This window comes from Mya arenaria, chromosome 10 (genome assembly GCF_026914265.1).
Source record: "Mya arenaria isolate MELC-2E11 chromosome 10, ASM2691426v1".
In the NCBI taxonomy this organism is placed as follows: domain Eukaryota; kingdom Metazoa; phylum Mollusca; class Bivalvia; order Myida; family Myidae; genus Mya; species Mya arenaria.
Genome location: NC_069131.1, coordinates 64,735,430 through 64,763,282, shown reverse-complemented (window position 1 = coordinate 64,763,282; position 27,853 = coordinate 64,735,430). Strand labels below are relative to the sequence as shown.

Genomic DNA, 27,853 nt, shown 5'->3' with positions numbered 1-27,853 from the left:
AATATAAGCATGAAATAAAGTATTAAAAAGCGTAAACTTTGTTTCTATTGTCTTAAATAACAAAATGCGATAACAATATCCGTTAGTTCATAGATATAACCATAACTTCTTTGTTCACAGGTTGCATGCTTGGCCGTGCAGTTGTTGAACGTCCATGGTCTTAATGTCTTTGACCTGGGCTCTTCATCATCTTCATCATCATCATCATCGGAAGGCCGTATCAGAATTAGCCTGTCGGACTTAACGAGAGGCAGCAGCAGCAGCAGCAGCAGTAGTAGTAGTAGCAGCAGCAGCAGCAGCAGTAGTGACAGTAGTAGCGAGGGTGTGCAAAGCACCAGTACCGATCCTCATTGCAGCCTGTGTAGCAGTATTTTAAGTAGTGACGACAGCAGCAGCAGCAGTAGCAGCAAAGGACATGGTATTAATTTAATCTGATTTGAATATTCCGGCTACGTTACGGGCTATATGTGAAAGTTATAAAGCTAAAATCGTTAGTTCAAGTCTTTTTAACAAATATTTAATATAAATAATATTTTATTTAGTATTTTGTATGAATGAGTTCTCTGTAAACAATAAAGTTCACGCCATCCTTTTTATTTTCAAGATGGCGATATTAATGGCGGCGGGACGGGCGAAAATGGCGGTGATGGTGGTGCTGGTGGTGCTGGCGGTGCTGGAGGTGTTGACGGTGGGAACGGCGGCAGTGGCGGACAGCATTCTGGCCGTATGTTTGTTTCATTAAGAATCTTTTACGAATCCTTTAACCAATGATTTGAATTATGGATGCATTCAGACATTTTATTATAATAAGATTGGGCTTTACAACATGACTACAATGTGTTAAAATAAATCAAAAACAATATTACATCGAAACCATTATTATAAACATATTGTTAATACATATGTAACTATATATTATAACAAATTTGTTCAGGGATTTCGCGATTATTAGCATGACTCAGCGATTATCAGTTTTGCGGCCCGGGCCGATTTTCGATTATTATTTTTCGGCCCGTAGAAAGTTCGCCCGTGAATTCAATTTTCGCCTTAAAACCAATGTTGGCGATCTTAAAATAATATCTTGACTAAATAAATAAAAAATTATTGAACTGCTTGAAGATATTTTATTATTAAAATCCTAAAGGGAGGCAAGCGCGAACCAGTTTAGAAAGATATGCTAGTGTTCGATAACCAGTGTGGACCAAGTATCACTACGCCGTGTATTAATCTATAACAAAACAGATAAGCCTGCTGCCGATTTCAGTTGAAACAAAATGATAATATCAAAACCTTTACCAACAATTCGTGTCAAGGCATTTATCGTACGTATAAGCAATACACAAACATTTCCAATCTCTAAGTTTCTTAAAACACCCACTCGATATACGATGTTCTGCTCAGTATACGTCATCTTATGCCACACGGGCTCTATAAATGAAATATTGCTCCGTGTACGTCATTTTTCTGTCACCACCGCTCGATATGTTACAGACTGCCTCGTAAACTTTATCGACTAGCACATCCGCTCAATATATGATATCTTTCTCCGTGTACGTCATCTTTCTGACACCAGCGCTCGATATAGGATTTATTTCTCCGTGTACGTCATCTCTCTCTGCCACCAGCGCTCGATATAGGATATATTTCTCAGTGTACTTCATACAATAATTTGACAAGTGAACGTGTGTCAAGTGTTTTCCTCATGTAGCCTCGTGTTATGTCACTCGTCACGTTCGTCATCAAATGTACATATAAAAACGATAAAAAACTGTGTTTTTTTACGAATGTTCGTTACCTCGAAGTATTTCCCCGAGGTCCCTACGACTTCGACATAACGAGTTTTGACTGTATCTCAGTTTAAACCTGTCTGAACATCGAGACGTATAAACAAAGCTAGGCCACCTTTAATCTATGATTTCCTTACTCAAAGCTGCTCATGTCGGCGGCGACTGTTCCGGGTGCGGAAGCTGCTTCGACCCGCATGCTATCTGTAAGGAGTACGGCTGTTTCAACATCTGTATGTGTGAGCCGGGTTACGCGTTTGTCAAGAACGGAGCCTTTCAATGTGGACAGTGTCTTCCAGGTGAGTAAAAGTGTGGAACTTTGGAAAGTGTTTGTTACATGCATTAATTGAGTGCAAATGTGTTTTTATCGTGATGTTTATTTTTAGAGCGAACACAGTTGGAATTAAAAGATGTCTACCTAAAATTTCGTTGTAATACTCTGACAAAAATAAGTCAATATTGATATCTCAATTATTATATTCCAGCCTTCTGGCCCCAATTTCTCTTAACAGGCTTAAGTCGCTTATTTCAATTAGCCAAGATACATACTGAAAAAGGATTTTGATTAATAAAAAAGTGTTTATTCTGATAATCATACAGATTATTCCTACATAATTCCTAAAAATTCTTGAAGAAGTAAATATAACACATTTTATAGAACAGCAAAAATAGTGAGATTAGCTTAATCCTGTTATAAGGGACTAAAGAAGTTTCGAGAAATTGGGGCCCGATCTTTGGGTACATATAACTCTATACGGATAATACCTGAAAATTCTATACGGGTATTACCGTCCTTTTTATTAATATTCAAACACATGAGTTACTGATTCTGATTAAATTGTGCTTTTATTGTTTAATACAAACTGGTGTGTTTAATTCAGCACGTGCATGTGTATTTCAAAGATTTGGAAACTATGAAATGTCGTTCGAAAATTGCACTGATTTGGATGACCAATACTCCGCTTCGGTATTCATGTTTTTCAACCACTCGTTGATTGTTAAAAAGTGTCCTTATTATTTTTCTTAATCCTATAGAGTGTTCCTGCGAGGATGGTCAGGAGTGCGTAAATGGAGAATGCGTTCCCGAGTGCGTCGGATGTGAAGTGCGCATGCCCGGAGGCGAATGCGGTGAGTACTTGCCGTTAACATAACTGATTTAAAGAGAGTGAAATAGAGAGATTTCTTGAGTAAACACTTATCCGAATGAACGGGTGTAATATATATATGGATAGAGAGTGAATGGTATTGTAAAAACATGCCGTTCGAAGTAATGTTTCTAATGACGAGAGCGTTATCAAATTTACAGGAAGTTGGGTGCGCATGCCCCGAAAGAATACAGAAAGGACTTAAGATGTTTTATGATTACCGCATCAGAGCTGCTTTGATATTTATAGTATTGTTACTATGACATGTTAAAGCCTCTCAAACTTTTTCTGAAAAAAACAATACAACTAGGATGCATCAGTGTTAAATGCAGTACGTATGTGTGTGCGTGCGTACGTGCGTGCAAGCGTGTGCTTGTGTACGTGCGTACAAGCGTGTGCTTGCGTACGTGCGTGCAAGCGTGTGCTTGTGTAATTGCGTGAGTGTGCGTGTGTGTGCGGGTGCGTATGCGTGTGTGCGTGTGTGCGCGTGTGCGCGTGTGTGCGTGTGTGCGTGTGCGTGTGTACGCGTTTTTCACTAATGCAGGTTGCCGGGTTACATTTGTTATAAATGTAGGAGTAGACTACAATTCGAAATCCTTTAGGTTGTAAATCCTGACTTTAAATTTCAGTGGAACTTCTTTACGGAGACGACTGCACGCTGTTCCCTGACGGTTGTTGCCGTGACGATCTCGCATGCATGAGTGGCATATGCGAATGTGTGAACGCGGGTCTCCAAAACGACGAGGATGAAGACAAGTGTTGTGGGTTTCTGTTTATTACTGTTAAAATAGGATAGAGATTTAGCTTGTCAGAATAGATTGCAATGTCCCACCAAAGGGCGGGACTGAGAATTTGATGTAATCGGATGAGGGTCGTTACTTTGGGTATAAATCTCATCGTCATCCCTTCAATGCATCACGTTTAAATTTGATATGGAAGGTTAACCGATATCAACTAAATAAAGTCCGATATCATTTAAAAATATAATATTTTGGTTTATTCTGCATATTCGTATTACCATAGTGTCATAACAAGTTCAATTTGAAAATTCAAGCGGATTTGATTGGGAGAACGGGCGCCCTAATTCCCACTGGCTCGGCCTATGAGTCTAGGGCTTATATTGATATTCATGTTATATTCAACAGTTTATTATTAATAACATTCATTTCGAAATAGTCAATTAGAAGCATGGTGTTATGGATATTCCTGGGCTTATTATAGCCAAGATAAAAGAAATCAATATCCTTTCACACAATGATTTCATTCATTGTATTGGCAAATATGTAAAGGAGTTAAAAACAATCACTTGATCCATGATCATCCATTAAAAGGCCTAAAAGATTTCAATTTGGCGGCCAATACTTACCAACGTCAAATGAACTAAAATGGTGATTGACTTGTATCGTTACGTTAAATCTAAAGTTATAATTGAATATGGCTCAAATCGTTAAAAACTAATCAGATAGCCTTTTGTTTTCGGTAATCACTTATTTTAAATCTAATATGATAATTAAATACGGTGCTTGTTATATTAATCTTTCGATGTATATCATTAAAGAAACACCCTAATCAAAATAACAAGATTGCTTAATATAGTCACACATATGTTTTCCTTAGTGGGTGATGACCTCGGTGAGCCTTGCGATGATAATGATGAAACCGACCTATGCACAATCAAAAACAATCGTACCGTGTGTGTCAGTGACGGGGATGGCAACCCGGTGTGTAGCTGCTCTAAACCATTCTTTGAAGAAAACGGCATCTGTGGTAAGTATTTCATAACCGTTTTTGAAGCAAATACGTATATGGTAGGTAGGTGTGAGCCACGAACAGTACGTGCAAATCACGACATATTTATGCGCACGGTATATCAGTTCCAATCAGTGCAAAAGACAATCTTTATAAAGCGTATGTCTGCTTCGAATTTTCAACGAGAAAGATGACATCTAATATAGTTCTGCTTCGGGAATAAAGTTTGAATAGACGATACCTGCTGGTCGTTCTGCTCGAGTGCCTACGAGAAAATAGACTGCAACTCCGGCAAAATCTTCTTCGAGGTGAGCACGACAATGGATGGCTTCCATTGGTATCTTCTCCGAGGCCAACGTTCAAACAGTTATTATCTGCTGCAAATGTTCGGTGTTAAACGTTGAAATAATCGGCATCTGCTTACATATCGGCTCGGTGTCTTACGTTGAAATATGTGATGTCTGCTGTAAGATCGACTCGTAGTCTTACCTTGAACGATCAAAAAAAAAATAAGGCCCAAAGTCAGCGTTGAAATATTTCTACATCAGCATTAAGATCGGTTCCGTGTCATAGTTTGAACCATACGGCATCTGCTGTAAGATCTTATCCAAAACCTTCGATAAGATATACGGCACCTGCTGAAATATCGGTTCTAGATCTTACTTTTAAATATGTGACATCTACTGAAAAATCGGTTCTGAGTCTTACGTTAATGTATGCGATATCTGCCTTTAGATCGGGTCCGAGGCCTACATTGAAATATGTGGCATCTGCTGTTAGATCGGCTCCGTGTAAAACGTTGAAATATGCGTCATCTAGTGTAATATCAGCCTCGAGTCTTACTTTGAAATATACGGTATCTAACACAGTTCAGCTCCGGGGATAACGTTTAGATATACGGCACCTTCTGCTTGAAACATATACATATGCTGTAATGTCCGTTCGGAGTCCAATGTTAATATAAACGGTATAAACTGCGAGATCTGGTTCGAGACCTACTTAAAACTATGCCCTATCTGCTGTTAGATCGGGTCCGAGTCCTACGTTCGAAGATGCGCATCTTCGAACGTAGGACTCGGACCCGATCTATCAGCAGATCGGGTCCAAGTCTTACGTTGAAATGAATTGCGCTTGCTGTTATGATCAGCTTCGTAGCCTACATGAAAAAACGGCATCTACTGAGTTCGGCTCCGTTGCCAACGTTGAAACATGAGGCATAAGCTGTATGTTTTTTTGGCTTCACATCCTGAGTTGAAATGTTCGGCATTTACTTTAACATCGGCTCCCAGGACAACTTGCATTTAATTTGCATTTACTGATATATGCTCCGAGTTCTACGTTGGAAAATACGGCATCTGCATAAGGATCGGCACCAAAACATAGATTGAAGTGTGATGCAAATGCTATAGATCGGCTCTGAATCCTTCGTTGAAACATATTGAATAAACTTAAGATCCGTCCCGAAGCCATTTTAGTAATATGCAGAATATCCTGTTATAATATCTGCACCATGTAAATAGACAAAATCAGCTGAAAGTTCTGCTCCGCGGCCTTCGTTTAAATTATAAGGTATTCTCTGTGAGTTCTCCTCCGGTATCATCTTAAAAGTGTTAACTTTTAATAAAGACTTGCTAAAAATAGATACAAAAATACATAGCTACAGATAATAACCGAAACCTCTTCCGTCTCTTATATCAATATTCAAATACCAAACACATCAATTGCCGAATGTGATTAGGTCGTCTTGTATTTGTTTTGTACTAGCTGGTTGGTTAAATTATGTCGTATCTGAAAGGTTTTGGAACAATGAAATGTCTTTCGAGATTTACTCATACTTGACCAAAATTTGACTTCTATATTCATTTTTTCTGAACAACTCTGTGATTAATATTCTTTATCCTTCAGAGTGTTCATGTGACGATGGAGATAGTTGCCCTTGCGCCAATGGTCAGGAGTGTATAAATGGAGAATGCGTTCCCGAGTGCGTCGGATGTGAAGTGCGCATGCCCGGAGGCGAATGCGGTAAGTTAAACCCGTTAACATACTGATTTTAAAAGAGTATATAAATATAGAGAGATTTTTTCGAGGTAACACTTATCCGAATGGACGGGTGAAATAAACGCGTGTTTGAAATAAGATGGTGAAAAGTACGTGGTGAAGGATTGACGACTGTGAATGAATTTTTCAATAAAAAGTTCCATCTGAAATGCACTTGATGTTGGGTGCGCTGTCCAAGTGAAGGATATTGTAATCATAACCATAAGCGTGCAAAACGAAAAGTAATTTCTTAGATGTCATTAAATGAAGTGTATCGCCTGAATATGGCAAGTTATTTCCAATTTCGAAATCACTAATTAAATTCTTTGTTAGGTAGTAAGTAATCTAATTAAATTATTTAAGTAACTCACAGATTAGTTTGGTAAAACTAATGAATCAATTACAAGGTTGTAAGTTATCAGATGATAAGCATGACGGTAACATGTTAAGCTAGAGTTTAGCTTTCTTATAACTATGAAGATGTACAAAGTTGTACAAAGATAAACAAAGATAGTGGTCAAGAAAGACCAGGTTTCTTAAAAGTGATTGGAGATGATATGTTCAAGATATTGAATTTCAACAAAATTGTTGGACTCCTGTGAAGTCACTTGTAAAACTGATTATTAGGATGTGAGTTATTTAATAAATTAATTGAATCACTTACGTATTAGTTTTCTTAAAATAATGGAATAATTATGAAATTAAAAGTTGTCAAATAATAAACATACCGAATCTTCAATCTGGGTCTAAATAACTGTGTTAGATATCTGCTGATAAGCAGGACAGAACGGAATTAATGCACATGTTGAATGAAAGGGTGTTTTAGTGTGGTAAAGGTAACATATAAGCTTTGTAAAATATTGCATAAAAAGAAAATGTGTTCTGAATATTAAGATCAAAACGCTGTTCATGAAAAAAAAAACGTTCACAGAAAACTTAGGTCAAACATTCATTAAATCAAACATACGAACACTTACGCGCAGATACAGTTATTAATTATAAATGGGGCCACTTTCACTTTCACTTGCCTTGCCTAACCCAACTCTGTTTTCACATCCCAAATCATCTCTCTTATACTAATTTGTTGTCTACATATGACAGCTTTACAACCACAGGAATACAGCCGTTTTTGTAATTAACATGACCATTTTGTACATTTGTACCAGGTCGGCTGTCAACCATCTCCATATTCAAATGACAATCAAATATGCCCTACATTACTAAACATACAGTATGTAGACACATATACATTTAATTAAATCTTAATTATATCTTAAATATAACTTTGATTAAAGTATTACGGTATTACGTCACAACTGCAGGGCCACCTGCCATCTCAAAACACGGCCCGTTTCTCCGACTATCCCCCCGAATCTGAGGGGGGGGGGGCGTGGTCACAATTGACTGGTGCATAAACGATATCTATGAAATTGAGCGTTAGCAGATGTTTGAGTTTTTGTCATTTATTTTGTGGTTTTTTTATGTAATTGATACACTTGAATAATATGCACCAACACAGAAAGTATTGTAATGCATCGAATTCTATCGCAGATACATATGATGCATAATTTATGGGGTTTTCATTTAAATTATTTTTTATAATGTTTTGCAACAGTATTGGATGCGTTTGATTATTATAGTCGAAACCCGTTGGTTCGAATTTGCTTAGCTCGATTATCTCGTTGACTCGAAGTGTATGTAAAGGATTTATTTCTTTTAACACAATGTAAGCATATCCGCTTGGCTCGAATTTTCCGAGGCTTGAGGTATTTTGGCCGGTCCATAGGAGTTTGAGCCAACGGGGTTCGACTGTAGTTAGTTTTATCTTCACCAAATTTCATTGAAAAGTCAAAAATAATTGCCATTTGCCTCAAAAGAGGAACGATGTATGTTAGATTATTTTACGAATTTGGCGACGATATTTCTTCGACACATTTATATATATATCAAAAGCGCTTTGGGTAACTTATCATTTTAATTCAGAAACGACTTCAATAATCAGTTTTCATTAAAACATTCAACGATTACTTTCGTTTATACATGTGCGTGTGTGTGTGAGTGTGTGTGTGTGTGTGTGTGTGTGTGTGTGTGTGTGTGTGTGTGTGTGTGTGTGTGTGTGTGTGTGTGTGTGTGTGCGTTCGTGTGTGTGTGTGCGTGTGTGTGTGTGTGTGTGTGTTTGTGTTTGTGTGTGTGGAGGGGTGTGGGTGGGTGCGTACGTGCGTGCGTGCGTGCGTGCGCGCGTGTGTGTGTGTTTAACACTAGAGCAGGTGTCAGGGTAACATTTGTAATGAATGGAGGTTTTAACAACATATTCGAAGTTTTTTAGGCTGTAAACTTTTACATTATCGTTTCAGTGGAACTTCTTTACGGGGACAACTGCACGCTTTTCCCTAACGACTGTTGCCGTGACGATCTCGCATGCATCAATGGCACATGCGAATGTGTGAACGCGGGTCTCCAAAACGACGAGGATGAAGACAAGTGTTGTGGGTTTTTGTTAATTAATGTTGAAAAAAATGAGATATAGCTTGTAAGAATAAGATTGCAAGTACAACCAATGTCCGACCAAAGGGCAAGATCCAGAATTTGATGTCATCGGGTGAGGGTCGTTTCTTTGGGTACAAATCCTATCCTCATTCCCTCAATGCATAACGTTTTAATTTGATATGGGAGGTTTACCGATACCAACTCAAAAAAAGTCCGATATCATTTTAAAATATAAATTTGGTATATTTAATACCATAGTGTCATAATAACAAGTTCATTTTGAAAATTAAAGCGGAGTTGATTGGGAGGCCAATGGGCTTTAGAGTCTTGGGTTTATATTGGTATTCATGTTATGTTCAACAGTGTATTATAAATAACATTCGTTTCGAAATAGTCACTTAGAAGCGTGATGTTTGGGATACTCCTGAGCTTATTATAGCCAAGATAAATAAATTAATATCCTTTCACACAATGATTTCATCATTGTATTGGCCAATAAGTAAAGGAGTTTAATATCATCACATGGTCCATGCTCATCCAAAGAAAGGCCTAAAAGATTTCAATTTGGTGGCCAATACTTACCAACGTCAAATGAACAAAATTGGTGATTGACTTGTATCGTTACGTTAAATCTAAAGTTATAATTGAATATGGCTCCTATCGTTAAAAACACATCAGATAGCCTTTTGTTTTCGGTAATCACTTATTTTAAATTTTATATGAGAAATTAATACGGTTCTTGTTATATTAATCTTTCGATGTATATCATTAAAGAAATACCCTTATCAAAATAACAAGATATCTTAATATAGTCACACATATGTTTTCCTTAGTGGGTGATGACCTCGGTGAGCCTTGCGATGATAATGATGAAACCGACCTATGCACAATCAAAAACAATCGTACCGTGTGTGTCAGTGACGGGGATGGCAACCCGGTGTGTAGCTGCTCTGACCCATTCTTTGAAGAAAACGGCATCTGTGGTAAGTATTTCATAACCGTTTTTGAAGCAAATACGTATATGGTAGGTAGGTAGGTGTGAGCTACGAACAGTACGTGCAAATCACGACATATTTCATGCGCACGGTATATCAGTTCCAATCAGTGCAAAAAAACAACCTTTATAAAGCGTATGTCTGCTTCGAATTTTCAACGAGAAAGATGACATCTAATGTAGTTCTGCTCCGGGAATAAAGTTTGAATAGACGATACCTGCTGGTTGTTCTGCTCGAGTGCCTACGTGAAAATAGACTGCAACTTCGGCAAAATCTTCTTCGACGTGAACACGATAATGGATGGCTTCCATTGGTATCTGCTCCGATGCCAACGTTCAAACAGTAATTATCTGCTGTAAATGTTCGTTTTTAAACGTTGAAATAATCGGCATCTGCTTACATATCGGCTCGGAGTCTTACGTTGAAATATGTGATGTCTGCTGTAAGATCGACTCGTAGTCGTACCTTGAACGATCCGACATATGTGTTAAATAAGGCCCAAGGTCAGCGTTGAAATATTTCTACATCTGCATTTAGATCGGTTCATTGTCATAGTTTGAACCATACGGCATCTGCTGTAAGATCTTATCCGAAACCTTCCCTAAGATATACGGCACCTGCTGAAATATCGGTTCTAAGTCTTACTTTTAAATATGTGACATCTACTGAAAAATCGGTTGTGAGTCTTACGTAAAAATATGCGAAATCTGCCTTTAGATCGGGTCCGAGGCCTACATTGAAATAAGTGGCATCTGCTGTTAGATCTGCTCCTTGTAAAATGTTGAATTATACGGTATCTAACACAGTTCTGCTCCGGGGATAACGTTTAGATATACGGCACCTACTGCTTTAAACATACGTCATATGCTGTAATATCCGTTCGGAGTCCAATGTTAATATGAACGGTATAAACTGCGAGATCTGGTTCGAGACCTACTTAAAAAAATGCCACATCTGCTGATAGATCGGGTCCAAGTCTTACGTTGAAATGAACTGTGCCTGCTGTTATGATCAGCTTCGTAGCCTACATGAAAAAAACGGCATCTCCGATGCCAACGTTGAAACATTAGGCATAAGCTGTATGCTTTTTTGACTTCACATCCTGCGTTGAAATATTTGGCATTTACTTTAACATCGGCTCCCAGGACAACTTGCATTTAATTTGCATTTACTGATATATGCTCCGAGTTTTACGTTGGAAAATACGGCATCTGCATAAGGATCGGCACCAAAACATAGATTGAAGTGTGATGCAAATGCTGTAGATCGGCTCTGAATCCTTCGTTGAAACATATTGAATAAAGATCTGTCCCAAAGCCATTTTAGTAATATGCAGAATATCCTGTTATAATATATGTACCATGTAAATAGACAAAATCAGCTGAAAGTTCTGATCGCGGCCTTCGTTTAAATTTTAAGGCATTTTCTGTGAGTTCTCCTCCGACACCATCTTATAAGTGTTAGCTTTTAATAAAGACTTCCTGAAAAAAGATACATAAATACATAGCTACAGATACTAACCGAAACCTCTACCGTCTCTTATATCAATATTCAAATACCAAACACATCAATTGCCGAATGTGATTAAGTCGTGATGTATTTGTTTTGTACTAGCTGGTTGGTTAAATTATGTTGTATCTGAAAGGTTTAGGAACAATGAAATGTCTTTCGAGATTTACTCATACTTGGATGACCAAAATTTTACTTCTATATTCATTTTTTCTCAACAACTCTGTGATTAATATTCTTTATCCTTCAGAGTGTTCATGTGACGATGGAGATAGTTGCCCTTGCGGCAATGGTCAGGAGTGTATAAATGGAGAATGCGTTCCCGAGTGCGTCGGATGTGAAGTGCGCATGCCCGGAGGCGAATGTGGTAAGTTAAACCCGTCAACATACTGATTTTAAATGAGTCTATAAATAAAGAATTCTTGAGGTTACACTTCTCCGATATATTTTTAAATAAAAAGTGCCATCTGAAATGAACTTGATGTTGGGTGCGCTGTCCAAGTGAATGATATTGTGAATATAACCATTGACATACCTTTGAAGTACTGTTTTAATACGAGGGCGTGCTCGAAAACACCGGAGGTTGGGTACGCTTTCCCCGGAAAGGATATTTGAAATTCATGTCGACTGCTTTGCTTTGGTTGAGTGTATATATGGCGGGGCGTTCAGAAAGTAAGCGGATTTCGGATGCGCTTGCGATTGGTGATTTAAGTAAATACCGTTTTCTTGCAACTAGCATTTCATGGCAACTACTTACCGTTGTTGGAGTGCATATATGTCGAGTGCGTCCTAAAACGTGAAGTGAGAGGTGCGCATGGCTGGGAGGTTTGTGTTGTATGCACGTGCCGTCTTCTTGTGGGTGCTGAAGACAAATGAATGTGTGAATTTTCAAAATACATACAATGTGGAATGTGCGTTCACTGATATATGAAATAAATTGACTTGTATGTAAATTACATATTTCTATGAGCTGTTTGTAGATATCCCTAAAACGTTCGTATATTGAATGTTTGGGTTAGTTTAGGGTTCAATTCGTCTGTTTCCATGCTCTTGGCAAATGATATTTTCGATTTAATACTGTGATTATTATATCACACGACTGCTTATGAATGTACATATTAATGCACCAGTCAATTGTAACCATGCCTCCCCCCAATCCGGGTAATAGCGTGGACTTCCGGTCCAGCAAACCCCGGGTCAAATCTCCGCCCTGCGGGGACGAACTTCTTGTCTATTCCCCGCCAAATGCCCCCGCAGCCCAGGGATCATAGGTAAGGCAACTTCCCCGCTATATTTTGAGCGAAGACGAAACCACCGCATTCACCCGGCACTGCGGGGCCACCTGAAATGTAAAAACAAGGCCCATTTCCCCGGATATTTCCGGTATACCCCCGGACCTCGTGGTGTGGTTATAATAGACTGATGCATAAACGATATCTATGGAATTGAGCGTTAGCAGATGTTTGAGTTTTTACATTTATTCTGTGTTTTTATGTAATTGATGCACTTAAATAATAAAACGCCAGCACAGAAAGTATTAAATTGCATCGAACTCTTCGCAGATACTTATGATGCATAGTTTATGGGGTTTTCTTTTCAATTATTTTTAATAATGTTTTGCAACAGTATTGGATTGTGTTTAATTATTACAGTCGAAACCCGTCGAATTTGCTTTGCTCGATTATCTCGTTGACTCGAAGTGTATGTAAAGAACTTATTTCTTTTAACACAATGTAAGCGTATACGCTTGACTCGAATTTTCCGAGGCTTGAGGTATTTTTGCCGGTCCATAGGAGTTTGAGCCAACGGGGTTCGATTGTTGTTAGTTTTATCTTCACCAAATTTCAATGAAAATTTAAAAATGATTGCCAATTGCCTCGAAAGAGAGACAATGTATGTTAGATCATTTTACGAATTTGGCAACGATAATTCTTCAACGCATTTCTTATATATATGCAAAGCGATTTGGTAAACTTATCAATTGAATTTCAGAAACGAATTCAATTATCAGTTTCCATTAAAAAGTTAAGCGATTACTTTTCAATTATACATGTGCGTGAACATATGTTAGATTTTTGCATATTTATCATTATCATCAGTCGCTACATAAGCATAATAATATATGTAATGAAACAGGCATGTCATAAAAACTAAATATGAAACCCCCAAACATATAAGGAAATGTGTTCTTAAATCCATAATATGGTACTTTCCAAGAGAACGTATATTTACATATATCTTTGATGGGACGAAAATAAAACGGGAGCGGTATTCATAAAACATCTTAGACATTTCTGAATTTATGTTAATTTCCTAGAATGTTCGTAGTCAATTTAAAATGAGAAATAAGTTGGTTTCAAGACTTTATTATGCATTTTGAATCAGACCAATAGAAAATAATTATTTCAGGAACATATTAATGATTCGAATTCAAGTGAAATAGCATACCTTATTAAGGGAATGACTCTGTTTTCCCCCGAAGCAAACTTGAAATAAAGAAAGGACAGTTTTTAGTATAAATTGTAACTATGACACTTAAACGCCCGCCAACAATTTTTTCCTTGACAATGCAGTGCGTGTGTGTTTGCGTGCATGTGTGCGTGCGTGCGTGCGTGCGTGCGCGCGCGCGCGTGTGTGTGGGTGCGTTTTACACGAATGGAGGTTATCGGGTTACATCTGTAATAAATGTAGGAGTAGACTACAACTCGAAATCCTTTAGGTTGTTCACTCTAACATTATTATTTCAGTGGAACTCGGTCACGGAGACGACTGCACGCTGTTCCCTGACGGTTGTTGCCGTGACGATCTCGCATGCATGAGTGACAAATGCGAATGTGTGAACGTGGGTCTCCAAAACGACGAGGATGAAGACAAGTGTTGTGGGTTTTTCTTTATTACTGTTAAAATAGGATAGAGGTTTAGCTTGTCAGAATAGATTGTCCCACCAAAGGGCGGGATCGAGAATTTGATGTTATCGGATGAGGGTCATTACTTTGGGTTCTTTGGGTACAAATCTTATCGTCACCCCCTCAATGCATACCGTTTAAATTTGATATGGAAGGTTTACTGATATAAAATCAAAAAAAGACTGATATCATTTTAAAATACAATATTTTGGTGTATTCTTCTTATTTTTAATACCATAGTGTCATAACAATATTTAGAATTTAGTGCAGAGTTGGTTGATTCCCACGGGCTCGGCCAATGGGTTTTAGAGCCTAGGGTTTATATCGGTATTCATATTATATTCAAAAGTGTTTATTTATCAATAACATTTTTTTCGAAATAGGCAATTAAAAGCGTGACCTTTTGGATACTCTTCCACCCATTATAGATAAGATGAAACTAATAAATATCCTTATATAAAATGATGTCATGCATTGCATAGACCATTAAGTAAAAGAGTTAAATACAATCGCTTTGGTCCATGCTCATCTATAGACAGACCTAAACACTGTTAATGAGGTGGCCAAGTCTTGCCAATGTCAAATAAACACATGGGTATTTACTTGTATCGTTACATTAAATCTTATGTTCTTATTAAATATGGCTCCTGTCGTTAGAAAAACATTCGTCAGATAGCCTTTTGTTCTTGGTAATCACTTACTTTTAAATTGAAGATGAGAGTTGAATACATTCGTTGTTCTTTTAATACCTGCGATGTACATCATTAAAGAAATACCCTTAACAAAGTAACAAGATTGCTTAAGATAATCACACATATGTATTCCTTAGTGGGTGATGACCTCGGTGAGCCATGCGACGATGACAATGATGAACCCGACCTATGCACACTCAAAAACAATCGTACCGAGTGTGTCAGTGACGGGGATGGCAACCCGGTGTGTAGCTGCTCCCAACCATACACTCTAAAAGACGGCATCTGTGGTAAGTATTTCATAACCGTCTTTGAAGCAAATACGTATATGGTAGGTATGAGTTACGAACAGTACGTATACCTGACGGCATATGTTTAGCGCACGCTGTATCAGTTCCAATCAATGCATCAAAACAACCTGTGTAAAGCGTATGTCTGCTTCAAAAATTCTACCTTGAAATATACGGCTTCTGCTGTAAGTTCAGCTTAGGGGCCTGCATGGAAATAGACGGCATATATACATATCGAGTCCGAGGCCACGTTAAAACATGCGGCATCTTCTTTACGATCGGCTTCGCTTCGTTTGTTTAAATATTCGGCATCTGCCTTTTAATCGGCTCTAATGACCATTTGCAAATATACGGCATCTACTTATATCGGTTCTGTGTTATCTGTTGAAATATGAGGCACCTGCATTAAGATTACCTACGAGCCCTAGTTTGAAATATTAGGCCTTCATGGTTTAAGAAAGACGCTGAGTCCTTCGTTAAATCATTCGGTCTTAACTGAAGATCTGCTCACAGGCCAACTTAGTAATATCAGGACTATTATGTATGATCCACACTAGAGAAATAGACGAAATAACCTAGAAGTTCTGCTCCGAGGCATTCGTGTAAATATAAGGCATCTTCTGCGAGCTCTCCACGGAGACCATCTAAAAAGTGTTTGCTTGCCCCAAAGCGTTCTTGAAATTTTAAGGCATTTAATTAAGGTATGTTTGCTACTATATTACGGCATCTAATGTGTGTTTTTCTGCTCCGTGGAGCTTCTGAAAAGATAAGGCATCTAAGTAGAGTTTCTCGCTCCGAGGACTAGCTGGAAGTTATTGCATCCTAAAAGTATGTAGCTGCTGAAATATAACATGTAATCTTGTATGCCTTTATCAAAACATTCTTAGGAATAGGAAGCTACTAAGTAGTGTGTTTCTATTTCGAGTCCTTAATTAAAAATAAACAGCAAGTTCTCTTAGTTCCCCCGGAAATATACGTGGTACTTCAGTTAGCAAGTTTCAAAGCCATCGATGTCAGTTTTCGACAATTTTCTTCTTTTTTCCCCCGCTATTTTATCATACGGAGTACAGCCCCTTTAACGGGAACAAAACAAAAAATAAAGTCTGGATTTTTCGTCTTCTTCCTAGCTTACTTTGAAATACATAATATAATATCTGATTTTTTCCGCTGCTTCGGGGCTTACTTGGAAATAAACGTCATATGTTGTAAGTAGTGTCTGTCTGCTTCGATGCTAGCATGGAAAAATACTCCATCTGGTGTAGGTAGTGTACGGCTGCTTCGTTTCTTACATGTTAAAGACTAACCTTAAAATATACATACGTCATTTTAGTACTGCCTGTCTGCTACGTGGCTTACCTTGAAATAGAGTGGCGTCTACTGTTAGTAATATCCACAGTGGCTTGATGACAAAGGCTCATTATAGTCTCAATAAATAATTTCAACTAGCCAAAATTATATTTTATACATACTTGAACATGTATGTCATCAATATAATACATTGCCATAAACAAAAAATGAGATTTGACAAAATTCAAAAATACCCTATACTGTAATATGAAACAAGTGAAGAATGTTCGCCCAGCGAAAATGTAAACAAAGACAGATTCTCGTTGAAAATTATAACTTTTTCGTAAGCTACAAACAAAATACCTATGACATTGTATTATATTGCTGACATACATGTTCAAGTATGTATAAAATATACTTTTGGCTAGTCTAGTTGAAATTATTTATTGTGACTTTAATGAGCCTTTGTCATCAAGCCACTGTGGTAATATCCATTTTAAAACAGAAGTCATATAAGTTGTCTGTATCTGCTCCGTTGCCTACATGGAAACAGATGACATCCATTTCTAGAAAGTCAGATCGAATGCCCAATTTAAGAAGCAGTGGACTATGACATCTATGTGCCCTACTTGGGATTAGAAGGCGTCTAAGTAGTATGTTTATATTCTAAAACCTACTTGTAAACAATGACATTAAACAGTGTCAAACGTTAATTAAATAGAATCTACCGATTTCACAATTTTAGAAACAATAAAATGTCGATCGAGATTTACCCTTATTTAGACGTTGCTTCGGTAATCATATTGTGTGAACACATCTTTAATTGTTTAAACGCATTTATTACTGTTTTATTATTCTATAGAGTGCTTATGCTCCTCGGGAGGTATCTGTGCATGCGACGAAGGTCTGGAGTGCGTACAGGACAATTGCGTTCCCGAATGCGGCCGATGTGAAGAGCGCGTGTCCGGAGTTTGTAGTAAGTATATGCCGTCTACTTTCTGATTTGAAATGTACATGACAAGCAATGTCTTAAGTACACATTGTATATGCGAGTCGGATCAGTCTATCTTGAAATATACATATTTTATCTTATAATATCAGTTTTAAAACGGTTTAGATATGCGGCAAAGGGCTATCTTGAAATGAACACCTTCTTAGTTCAGTATGAATGATCAAATTTGTATCTAAAGATAGACACATTATAAACGGTGTACACATATTACAAGGTTTATCGGTAAGTATTTATATTCTAAATATAGGGTGTAAGATCATATGTATAACTGGTCAGTGACAAATTATAAATGGTTTACTAAAGTATATCGGGACAGATTCTAAATAGTATTTTTATTATTATTATTATTAGTAGTAGTAGTAGTAGTAGTAGTAGTAGTAGTAGTAGTAGTAGTAGTAGTAGTAGTAGTAGTAGTAGTAGCAGTAGCAGTAGCAGTAGTAGTCAGTGACAAATTATAAATGGTTTACTAAAGTCTATCGGGACAGATTCTAAATAGTATTTTTATTATTATTATTATTATTATTAGTAGTATTATTATTATTATTATTAGTAGTAGTAGTAGTAGTAGTAGTAGTAGTAGTAGTAGTAGTAGTAGTAGTCATTATGATTATTATTATTTCTATTATTATTATTATTATTATTATTATTATAATTATTATTATTATTATTATTATTATTATTATTATTATTATTATTATTCAGGTCCACAATGTAACGATTCGCAAGTGTGCAATGAAAATGAACAGTGTGTAACTCCACGTAAGTAACTGTATCCTTCAATTCGTTAAAGTTCAAAGGTAGTTCATCCATTATTTATCATCGACAAAATTAGTACCGCGGAAAAAACGATAGATAACAAAACCTGTTTATGAATGCAACGGAGATGGGGTATGAACCTTTTTTCTTATGAAGAAGAGTAGTCATGACGCCAAACATGTGTTGTGTAATTTTTTTGCGATAAGATTCCGAATAGGTCCCCAGTCTGCATCAATGAAACTGCCCCATTAGAGCGTACTGTGGCGGTGTACGTTTGTTTACATTTTTCAAAGGGCATATCGATGTATAAGATGTTTTAATAAAGAAATGTTTACAAGACGGCAATTAATTAAAACACAAACATTATTCGAATCTTTTTATTTAGGCTGGTCGCTGGTCATTGGGTATTTCCTTTCGTCAAGGGAAAGTACTGCGCTTCACAGATTGCTAAATGCTCACACGTATAATTAAATATTTTAAGGATATAAAGGAAGGGTAAGGAAAGACCTTACAAATTAAAGGAATGCGATTACGCATCTAGATAGAAAACTGCCCGGAGGGATTAACTGCGAGGTGACCAGTTGGCTTCCATACGAGTGGTGGAGGATAACGTGTTTCTTGCAACATCTTATCCTGGTTTATTATGATGTACATCAATTCATGCTTTCCCTGATTATTGAATTGCTTTTTAGAAAGAATAAACTCATTTTTACTCTCATTCAAATCATGATAGAATATGTATTCACACTAACCCTATTGAACCGCGTCTTCGATGTTCTGTATCCAAACTCGTTTTTTTTTAAGTATTCATAGCCATCCAATACGGGCAGTAGCCATCCACCATGTCAAGTAGCGGTCTAGCATGGACAGTTCCCATCCAACATGTCAAGTAGCCGTCCAGCATAGGCAGTACACATCCAACGTGTCAAGCAGCCGTCCAACATGCACAGTACCCATCCAACATGAACAATAGCCAGCCAACATGAACAGTAGCAATCCAACTTGAACAGCAGCCAACCAACATGGACAGTTGCATCCATCATGACAAATAGCCATTCAACATGACAAGTAGCTATCCAGCATCACCAATTACCCTTTATAATGAGCAGTTGCCATCCAACATGACCAGTAGCCATCAAGTATGGACAGAAGCCATCCATTATAAGCAGTATTCATCCAACATGACCAGTGACCATCCAACATAAACAGTAGCCACTCATCATAAACTGTAGTCATTCGATATGGACAGTTACCATCCGACATTAACATAAACATCCAACATTGACAGTAGCCAGTCAGCATGAGCTGTAAACATTCAACCAGAGCAGTAACCTTATACCCGGAACAGTTACCGTCCAGCCCGAACTGTATCCGTCTAACATGAACAGTAACTATCCAATATGAAGAGTGCCATTCAACATACACATTATCTCTCAGACATGATCAGCATCAATAGTTACGATCCAACATCAACAGGTTGATTAGTAACCATCTAACTTTGAACAATGACCATGCAACTTATACAAAAATCAAACATGATCAGCATTCATCGAACATTAACAGTTGCAATTCAATATGAACAATAATAATGTTTGTCGAATAATGATTTATATTTAGTAGTATTTTGTATTACCGGTAAAAAGACAGGTGGGGGAAGTGAACTGACAATTGTCATCATATGATACAACAAAATATGGATCACTTACAGGAAATAATCTAGTCAGCTTGTCATAGGCTGACTTACTAACAAAATTCATGAACATATTAAAACGTATTAAGTATTGTCTGAACAATCGTGATATATTTTATATAAAATCCTTCCCAGGTTGGGTTGTTGATCCGATATGTCATATTCGGAGCGACTGACACCATTTCCGGATTTGAGGTTCCCTTTCAACAGATTTGAATACCTTTGCCCATTGATGTGATCCATTATCGGGTCACTTACTAACACCATAAATTATATATCACATCGACAACCTGTTTTTATTAAAAAAAATATCGGAAAGGTTTCAATATTCATCAAAGTCGAAAAAATATGCCTTTTCGGGATTATGTTAAGTCGCCATTCATACTGTAATTTGTTTTATAAATATAAACGTTATAGTGTCCATTATCATTAATATTTCAGTGGCACTAGGCGATGAATGTACGGGTACAGGAAGTGCGAATGCGTGTATGAGGGATGATGGGATCAAATGTAGAAGTGGTGACTGTTGTGGAAATGCAAATGGAAATCCTGATTATCCATGCAATGTGAAGTACTGTGTGTGTGAGACGGAATGGGGATACAAGCTGAACGCGTCCCAAACCGGGTGTGAGTTAACTGGAGATCCAGTAGTACCGAAAGGAAATTGCGAGGACATGCTTTACATCTAATGAAATCGGAAGGGCAGCATAGGAACAATAAACATATTCCATGTCGTATAACATCTAAATACACATGCATGCACTTTTTCTTGCTAATTTTAATGAAGTTGTAATTCTTAATACTATCTAATAAAATACCTTCGTTTTTAAATTGTTGTTCAATAACAATGTACGGTAATCATCAAACCAGTAGGATGTAAACCTAGATATCAGCCATCAAAATGAGATTTACCATTCAACAAGCATATTGATTTTTCAATATCAATATCAACCATCACGCATATAAGCCGTCTTAACTAGGCAATACACAGGATCAGTAGCCAGTCAACAAACTAAGACAGAAGCCATCATACATAAATATTAGTCATCCAACATGTAGAGTAGCCATTCAACATCCACTGTAGCCATTCAATATCCGAGGTAGTCATTCGACATAGGCACTGGATATGCAACAAGGCCAAAAGCAGTTCGACAGTTGCATCTACTGTAGCCATTCAATATCCACAGTAGCCATTCGACATGGACACTGGATATGCAACAAGGCCAAAAGCAATTTAACAGTAGCCATTTAACATACAGAGTAGCCATTCAACAAGAACAGAAGCCATTCGACATAGGCAGTAGCCATTTAACAAAGCCAAAGTAGGAATATCGGGATTCATCAATAGTGACAAATTACAACCCTACATGACCAGTTACAATTAAATCAGAAATAAACTGTTACTATCTCGTATGACAAGTTGACATAGAACCTGCCTAGCAACTACACAGCAGGGACACTAAACATGATCCTGAACAAAAGCGCATCCCCAGAAATCATCACACATTAACATAAGCAATTCAACATATACAGTGACCTTTAAACACATACATTTGACATACATCGTAGACAGTTTCCTTTCAATAAGACCAATTCTAAATAACCTTAACAGTATCCATCCAACGTGAACAACACCGATCCAGCATTGACGGTAGCCATTTAACATGAACAGAATGTCAGCTAACATGAAAATAAGTCATTCAAAATTAACAGTAAACATAAGTCATTCAAAATTAACAGTAAACACCCAACATGATCAGTTATAATCCAACATGAATAGTAGTTATCCGACTAGACCAGTAGCACCACAACATGAACAGCAGCAATACATTCACACGGAATGTATCTAATCAGCTAGCAAATACAGATCCAACATGGCTAGTAGCAATCTAGAAATATAGCAGCAATACAACATGAAATGTAGCCAGCAAACATAAAGAATATCTATCAAATATGGCTCGTAGCACTCCAACATAACCAGCAGTAATTAAATCAGAAAAGCAGTCATCGACCATGAGTATTAACTTTCCAACATGAACAATTGACCTCAATAAACGGAAACCATTAATTATGCACATTGACCGTCTAACTAATTATCAGCGAGTCATGTAAACAGAATCAATTCATAGCGAAATTAGCCAACAAATATGACCGGTCGCAGTCCAACTTGTACATTTACGATCAAACATGGATAGAAACCATAAGTATTTCAGTAGCTCAAACAACGCGAACCGAACTCAAACTTATGGATTAAATCGATGTTGAGTAATGTTATAAGAATCTAGTAGCCAATAGGAAAACACCTGCTACAACAATGTAACGATGAATGGGAATGGTAGATATGAATAAAAATAAAAACAATATTCATAATGTACCTAGCATCCACACACAAAAGTATACCCTAGTACAGTAGAGGCTACTGCTTTAACGTATCCGGATTTACCGGATAATATTTTAATAAAACCATGGTGTAGGATTTAAATCAACAGTAAAAACTGTGCTCTTTTATATTTTGTCATTGTTTGTAGTCTAAAACACCCGCTATAAAGTAAATATATGTGTAATATGTACAATGTTATCACAAGATTTGCTAACAAAATCATATAAGAACACACATTTTAGTGGTACCTTGGTACGATGGTGATGGTGTGACTCATATACATGTTTATGGGACATGAAGAGTTTCCTAACAATAAATAGCTCATAAGGATGCATCTTGGAATCATGTTGATCATATAAAGACGGAACCGTCTTGACCGTCAAGGAACAACTTGGTCCTTATTTTAATAGCTTAGGCATAACACTACAATACCAGGTACAAATATGCAGCAAACACTACGGACTGTTTCCTAAACGTATTTAATAATGGTCGTACTGGAGTAAGAAAGACGATATTGATCCTGCAAGAAGGGCCGAGACAGAATATTATTTGGTCAGTCAGTATTGAAGTAAGATGCCGATGTTTCGTAAAAAAGCCGGCTACTGGCATGCACGGTACACTGAGGGTTGTCCCCGGGTAATATCCAACGTCTTGGGAATACTTATTACACTATAAATAAATCTTTGTGTGGCTGGTACAATCAAACTGTGATTCCCAAAGACCGATTGGGACACTTTGTTTGGGTAAATCAAGCACATTGACATACTCTGGGTGGTTGGATCATCGAGAAGGATGCGACGTGACGCCTAAAGACTGAGATCTGGTATGTAGGGTATATCTAGAGCAATCACCAAGCACCAACAAATATATTTTGTGTTGGAGTCATCTTGGCCTAAACTGACCCTGACCGTCCGGGGACCCACTTTTGGATAAAACAAGCACCTTGGCCTGCTTTGTGTAACTGGTACGTCAGGAAGGCGGCGATGTTACATACTAAGACCAGGTACTAGCATGAACGGGACGTAGAAGAAAATACCTAATACAGTGGTTAGTGAGCCAGGACTGTGGAGGCAACAACACTCAACACAGTGGGTAGTGAGACAGGACTGTGGAGGCAACAACACTCAACACAGTGGTTAGTGAGACAGGACTGTGGAGGCAACAACACTCAACACAGTGGTTAGTGAGCCAGGACTGTGGAGGCAATAACACTCAACACAGTGGTTAGTGAGACAGGACTGCGGAGGCAACAACACTCAACACAGTGGTTAGTGAGCCAGGACTGTGGAGGCAACAACACTCAACACAGTGGTTAGTGAGACAGGACTGTGGAGGCAACAACACTCAACACAGTGGTTAGTGGGACAGGACTGTGGAGGCAACAACATTCAACACAGTGGTTAGTAAGACAGGACTGTGGAGGCAACAACACTCAACACAGTGGTTAGTGAGACAGGACTGTGGAGGCAACAATACTCAACACAGTGGTTAGTGAGCCAGGACTGTGGAGGCAACAACACTCAACACAGTGGTTAGTGAGACAGGACTGTGGAGGCAACAACACTCAACACAGTGGTTAGTGGGACAGGACTGTGGAGGCAACAACACTCAACACAGTGGTTAGTAAGACAGGACGGTGGAGGCAACAACACTCAACACAGTGGTTAGTGAGACAGGACTGTGAAGGCAACAACACTCAACTCAGTGGTTAGTGAGACAGGACTGTTGTGGCAACAACACTCAACACAGTGGTCAGTGAGACAGGACTGTGGAGTTTACATGTTTCATAACAGTGGTTAGTGAGACAGAACTGTGGTTGAAATATGTGTATTACGATCTTACACTGGAACTTAAACCTACATTCTGCTGACATCCTTTTGTCGACCACATTTGATAAAAATGCAAGCTAGTCTTGTTAGGGTAAACAAATAAATATCATCACGTATTTTAGTGTAGTTTGTTACTATTTTAAATAAAACCAACACAATGACAGAACATCATTATATATTTTAGAAATGTATCTTATGGCATGATAAACAAGCGTTGAAAATTGCAATCATGGGACTTTGCGTATAGTAACGATTGTGTCGAATGCATTGATTTTGAAGGATGAAAATATACTGTGTAAATGGTATGCCCTAGCATAGGCGGCGTCATCGCAACATTTCACTGATAGTATTTTTAAAGAATTGATTTGGTGAATGCATGGATGTCCGAAAATTTAAAAATATTGCGAAAACAGTATGTCCTACCTGATGGTCCTGTCTGTATCAGGACTTTTGCCTTTTTTGATGTACATTGTCTATGACAGCGTTTGTCATACTGTAAGTGAAAATGTCAGCTTTCGGCATTGAAAAAAACTATACAATTCTAAAATCAAGTGAGGAAAATAAATGGCCTGACACTACGACATTGTCAATTACACTATACTCGTTATTTGAAATATGAATATAACAACAGACAACCAGATAAACGAAGACCTTACTATATAAGTCTCAATGTATTAACAATAAATATATTGATACAAGTGATGACCTGTTTCCAAAATTTTTAACAGGAAGTAGTGTAGCTTAAAACGTTTGCGTAATTCTTACCTCCTTGAGAGTTAAGAGACTTAAAATAGGAACTATCTAGATGAAAATCACATTTAAATATATGTCATTTATAAAAATCAAATAATAATAGTATTTTGGGTAATTAATATAAGACAGCCAAGCCTGTTCGAAAAAATGTGGTCAGGACAGTCCAAACAAGTTTTGACAAAATGGGTTTCTACAGCACTTGGGAAAAAAACTACAACAAAACAAGAGCTGCAACAGCATTTGACGAATGTCCCCGAATGGGACATTGACCTTTGAACAAGGTCAGTACATGAAAAGTCAAAGCTCAATCACTGGTCTTTGATATATGCATGTGGATCTTGCATACGACACACAATCTTTATATGCCAAACACATGTGTCAAGTTTTTCTTGTAAATCTGTCATATACATGTACGTGTCAAAACATATCGCAAATGATTTTAAATTGCCTCTGAACATAAAAAAGCACCCACACTTGACAACATACACTCTTATGTCCTTATATTCTGCATTCCATTGTGTATAAACACTAAGTGTATCTTTCACCTTAGAGATGGGGACATGGGTCCTGCACGCGACACGTCATCTTGGTATGTTGAACTCATGTGCGTTGTTGTTTTAAATCTGCCCATACACGAGAATGTTACAGCATGGACACGACAACCTATTCTCAATACCCTTATATGCAGCATTCCATTGTGTAAAGACTCCTACGTGTGGCATTGACCTTAGATGAAGGAACATGGGTCTTGCACGCGACACGTAGTCTTGGTATATCGAACGCATGTGGCAATTCATTTCAAAATCTGTCCATTCAAGAGAATGTTACAGCCCGGACATGACAACCTATACTCTATGTCCTTATATGCAGCATAATTTTAAGAAACACTTAGTGTGACCTTGACCTTAGAGATATGGAAACGGGTCTTGCAAGCGACACGTCGATGTGGTATGTCAAACACACGTGGCTAGTCATTTTAAAATCTGTACATATATGAGAAAGTAACAGCCCGGACACGACAACCTATACTCTTATGTCCTTATATATGCAGCATTCCTTTGTAAATAACACTAAGAAGTGTGAGTTTGACCTTAAAGGTTGGGACATAGGTTTTGCATGCGATACGTCGTCTTAATATGTCGAACACATGTGGCAAGTGAATATAACATTCAATTTTCTGTTTTATTCATTATAATTATTCTTCATATGTTTAGATTCTATCAGGTTCATACATTTCTATTTTATGTTTCACCTATTAAATCTTGATTTCTATATATTTCCATTGTTTTGTATGACTGAATATTCAAAGTGTTAAATAAATCAAACAAACGGTAACGTATTGAAGTAAAATCATTGTCAGCTTCATCATTATATTGAATAATAATTTTTGAAGTAAATTTATATTCCTATGCACAAACTGGCGCCAGACTGCATACCTATCTACGTGTGCTCCGGAAATTAATAATCGTCAAAAACTTTGGTTTTTTACATTCAAACATTATCGGTGGCCAGCGAGATTATTTGGGATATTGCGAGAGAAGACAATTGTTGTACTCGAAATTTACGGATGCTTTTTAAAATTTTTGTTCGATCTAAAGAAAAAAAACACACAAATATGACATTCGTTGTCACATTTAACCGATATTGAGGATATTGCAACATTGTGGTTTTTACATTAAAACTTATTATGAAATATATATACAAACTCCTTCAGTACTTCTCCATTTTCGTGAGCACAGTCAATATACTACAAGCCTGCAACATGACACTGATTGCGTATATCAAGTAGAAAGTTTAGAAGCAATTCAGAAACATATAAATTAAAGCTACAAATTCTACCTTTGTCAAATACATAGGACTTCTGCTTAGTCGTTTCCTTCATCATTGTATTATACGATACCTCGATACCAAGCGCAAACCAAACAGCCATGACTGCGGTCTTTTAGTAATTACAAAGGAGATCGATTTAATTGAACAACGGATTTATTTAAGGTAATTTACGATGTGCAAGAAAAACAAGACCATTAAGGTTACTTTCTCTTCGAAATTAAAAAGTGTGTGCCTTTCCAAAAATCGAAAAACCATCACGAACAACATTGTACCGGGAGTACCGATTTTTTTCAAGATAAAAACATGGTGTTCTTGCCAGAATACATTGCGAGTATGGTCAGTTGTAAAAATAAACGGTGATATCATAATAAATTGACGAAATTTAATCCGGGAAAACTGCGTGGAACTGTTTAAATACTAATATACGTTTATCAATGCGATTTTGAACATAAACAGTGTTTCAATTTGTTGATTTCATGGTTATAATTTGAGAAATTTAACATCATGTATTTTCAAATTAAAGCATTGCTTTAAATTAAGGGGTAGACTGCTGTATTATTTGATTTTTAAACAATTTTATAATACTGTCAATCACCTGTCGTGGTTTTTCAAAGATACACAAAATATGAAACCCTTTAATTCGGTTGTTTGATTTACTTTAAACCTTCGCGAATAACAACAGACTTTATTACATGAATATTTCAACTAAACACGTAAACAAA

General features: G+C 37.3%; 1 protein-coding gene across 1 annotated transcript; it reads left to right on the top strand.

Annotated features, from left to right (window-relative positions):
• The first annotated feature begins 680 nt into the window (after positions 1–680).
• LOC128204918 (fibropellin-1-like) lies at positions 681–21,028 on the top strand. Its single transcript, XM_052906319.1, has 14 exons — positions 681–724; positions 1,931–2,083; positions 2,820–2,912; positions 3,559–3,690; positions 4,547–4,696; positions 6,584–6,700; positions 9,070–9,201; positions 10,036–10,185; positions 11,957–12,073; positions 14,454–14,585; positions 15,442–15,594; positions 17,744–17,857; positions 18,596–18,652; positions 20,781–21,028. Exons 2-14 carry the CDS (start codon positions 2,020–2,022, stop codon positions 21,026–21,028), a joined length of 1,659 nt encoding a protein of 552 aa, XP_052762279.1. The 5' UTR covers positions 681–724; positions 1,931–2,019.
• Positions 21,029–27,853: the final 6,825 nt, after the last annotated feature.

What these genes read in the sequence shown, in the direction of transcription:
- LOC128204918 (XM_052906319.1), top strand. Translation starts at nt 2,020, where the DNA reads ATGTGTGAGCCGGGTTACGCGTTTGTCAAGAACGGAGCCTTTCAATGT. An exon ending in CATGCCCGGAGGCGAATGCG is followed by an intron (nt 6,701 to 9,069) that starts GTAAGTTAAACC and finishes TTATCGTTTCAG; the next exon opens with TGGAACTTCTTTACGGGGAC. An exon ending in CATGCCCGGAGGCGAATGTG is followed by an intron (nt 12,074 to 14,453) that starts GTAAGTTAAACC and finishes TTATTATTTCAG; the next exon opens with TGGAACTCGGTCACGGAGAC.